General features: G+C 54.6%; 1 protein-coding gene across 1 annotated transcript; it reads right to left on the bottom strand.

Moving 5' to 3' along the window:
• Positions 1-1877: 1877 nt before the first annotated feature.
• FITM1 (fat storage inducing transmembrane protein 1) lies at positions 1878-3104 on the bottom strand (the record flags this gene model as incomplete). The annotated part of the gene is made up of 2 exons (XM_024753296.1): positions 1878-2490; positions 2872-3104. Coding segments are annotated over 2 exons (846 nt in total), but the record flags the coding sequence as incomplete, so codon positions are not given.
• Positions 3105-3110: the final 6 nt, after the last annotated feature.

Raw genomic sequence — 3110 nt, 5'->3', positions numbered from 1 at the left:
CTCCCTCCCCGCCCTGCCTTCTCCGCCCCCGCCTCCCCGGCCCCAAGGCCAGTGCCCACCTCTGAACTCCCCGCCTCCCATCTCCCTGCCTCCTGACAGCCCTCTGGCTCTCTTCTTTCCCTGCTCGTCCTGGGACAGTGATTAGCCTTATCTGGCTCTCTTCTTTCTTTTCTCGGTGCTGGAGCAAGACCTGGCCTCCCTTCCTTTGCCCTGCCAGCGTGGACCCCTGGCTCCGCGGGCATCATCTGGCTCAGTGACATTCAGACTCTGGCATCGCCCCATCACAGGGTCATAAGAGAGGGTCAGCTCTCTTATGACCCCTGTGGGCTCCATTCCTCTGTAACCCACTCTCCGCACAGCAGCAGGATTCCAACTTGCTCTTGCTTAAAACGTTCTCAGCTTCCTGTTGACCTTAGGATGAAATCCAAAGGACTTTCCTGGCCCAAAAGACCTGTCTGGCACCTGTTCCCCTTCAACTTCACTTTCCACTGCTTTCTCCCTCTTTCACTTCAGTTATAAATACCTGGACTTTCCAGCTGTTTCTCAAACCTGCTTGCAACAAGTTCATTCCTGTCTCAGGGCCTTTGTCCTTGCTAATCCCTTTGCCTGACATTCCCCTTCCCCTGCCTCAGGATGTCACTCCATTCTCAGCTTAAATGTCACTTCTTCAGAGAGAACTCTATCTTCCTTATAAAGGAACTCCCTCCAAGTCTATTAGAAAGCAGCCTGTTTTAGTACCTTCATAGCACTATCTTTCTGATATTAGCCAGTTTATTTTTGGGGGATAGTGTGGTTCAGACCAGGGGCTGGCAAACCTTTTCCATAAAAGGCCAGATAGTAAATATTTTAGACTTTGTAGTGCCAGTAGGAACTACTCAACTCTGCCATTGTAGCAGGTAAACAGTTAAATGGATTAGCGTGGCTAGTTCCCATAAAACTTTATTTATGGACACTGGCATTTGAATGTCATGTAATGTTCACCTGTCAAGAAATATTCTTATTTGATTTTTTTTCAACCATTAAAATTGTAAAACCATTTCTTAGCTCTCAGGCCATTCAAACACTGGCCACAGGAGGGCTGTTGTTTGCTGATCCCCAACTTAGAACACAGACAACAGACCCATAATGCCTGGGTTAATCATTCTGGCTCCGATATTTACTAGTTGTGAAAAAGTTACTTAAACTCTGTGCCTCCATTTTCACAAGTGTACAATTGGAACGCTACCAGCCCTAGCTCATAGTGTTGTGAGGGCTAAATACACGCGAATTTATAGACACTTAGAATGGTGCCCAACACACAGTAAGCACAAGTGTTTGCTATTATTATTTATGAGTTTATCATCAGGCAGTAACCCATGGGCCCCCAAACAGCAGAAACCTTGTCTTTCTTATTCACATGGCAAGGAACTATGCTTGGCTTAATGAACATCTTTTAAGTAAATGAGCACATATAGACCCCCTATGGGAAGACAGGGTAGGAAGCGACTGTGAGTAGGGTGCCCAGATAGGCAGGCTCCTGAGGATGGCAGAGGGAGATTCAGTGCTGGAGGCAGGGAAAACAAATCAACCAGGCTGGAGATGGAGCATCTGCTCAGTGGGAATGCCACCCATACCTAAGGGCACAGCTACCCGACCTGGCAGTGCCAGTCCTTGACATCAGAGCCCCAAAGAGCTTGATGTCTGCAGGGACTAGGAGACTGAAAGAACAGGAGGGATAGCGATCAAGCACAGGGGCATTCAAGGTCAGCGACAGCAAGGTCTTGCTGAGGAAACCTGGCGACCATCACACTCTCTTCTTACCCCTCCCACCCTTTGCAGGTCCCGCCAGCCCAGTGATGAGCGGAGCCAGAGCCAGGCCTTAAGTGCCTTTATTTCTTTCAGTTATGCTTGTGGCTGGAGTGGGGGTGAGGGAAGAGCCCATGGCCCGGGATCCCCGGAGACCAGGGCTGATGATACCAGCTGCCGTAGGTGAGGTACCAGGCAAAGGTCCCCACCGCGGCGCCCACGACCTTGTGAGTATATTGGTGGAAATAGATGACGGTGCAGAGCAGCAAGAAGTTCCAGAGGCCCAGCAGCAGCACGTTGAGCAGGAAGACAAGGCGCAGGGGTGCGCCGGCGGGCAGCCCGTGGGCCAGGTACTTGGCGAACACTGCTGCTTCCTCGGCCATGAGCAGGCAGCAGAAGGTGAGCAGGAAGGTGTGGGAGGAGACGGTGTAGCCCCGCCATTGGTGGCCGGCCGCCAGGCAGCTGCGGCGGTCCGGCAGCTCGCGGAGCAGCAGGCCCTGGGGCAGAGGCTCGAAGCAGGAGCCCGTCAGGTCCTCAATGAGCAGGAAGGCCCGGCCGGCACCCCGCCACACAGCTGCCCCAACCACCAAGCGGCTCAGGTGCCGGGCAGTCACTGCCACGCGCCGTGTAGCCAGGAACACCACCAGCAACACGAAGCCCCCCAGGAAGGTGCACGTCCAGCCCCATGCTGAATTCACAAACTTTCTGTGGCAGAGAAGAGGGAGGGCTGCTGAGACCCCCTCAGCCCCATCTCCCCACCCTGCTCTACGTTCCCATCACGGCCCTGCCTCCAGTCGCATCTGTCGTTCCCGGTTCTCTGTTTCCTGGGCCCTCTCCCCCTTCTCCCCCCATGCACTTGAACTTGGCCATCTCCTTAGTGGCCCATTCAGCCTTCTAGGGCCCATGTTTCCTCTTCGGCACTGCTCCTGTACCCCCATGACTCTGTTCCCCTCCCCCTCTGACCTTCTCCTCAACCTCCTAGCCTATTTTTAGTGTCCTGGACTGGCAAGAGCACAGAAACCTGGAGGAGGGAGCTGGGATCCCAGAGCCCAGGGAGCCAGCACCCACGGCCTCGAGTGGACTCACATGTTGAAGAAGTTGCCGTGGCTGGCAAAGATGGTCCGAGGGTTGACATGGAACTGCAGAAGGGGCCCGAAGATGACCACTGCTGCCAACCAGGCATGGTAGAGGCGCCGTAAGCAGGGGCTGCCCAGGAGGCGGGCAGCCTGTTCGCTTCCAAAGTATAGCAAAGCAGAGGCCACCCAGAGCAGCACCCTGACCAAGCAGCCCAGCAGTGCCCAGCTCTGGGCCCCGGCCCCCCGCCC

Source organism: Neophocaena asiaeorientalis, unplaced genomic scaffold (assembly GCF_003031525.2).
Source record: "Neophocaena asiaeorientalis asiaeorientalis breed wild unplaced genomic scaffold, Neophocaena_asiaeorientalis_V1.1 scaffold1186, whole genome shotgun sequence".
Taxonomy (NCBI): Eukaryota; Metazoa; Chordata; class Mammalia; order Artiodactyla; family Phocoenidae; genus Neophocaena; species Neophocaena asiaeorientalis.
The sequence above is the reverse complement of the archived record's forward strand: the minus strand, read 5'-3'. Positions and strand labels throughout refer to the sequence as shown.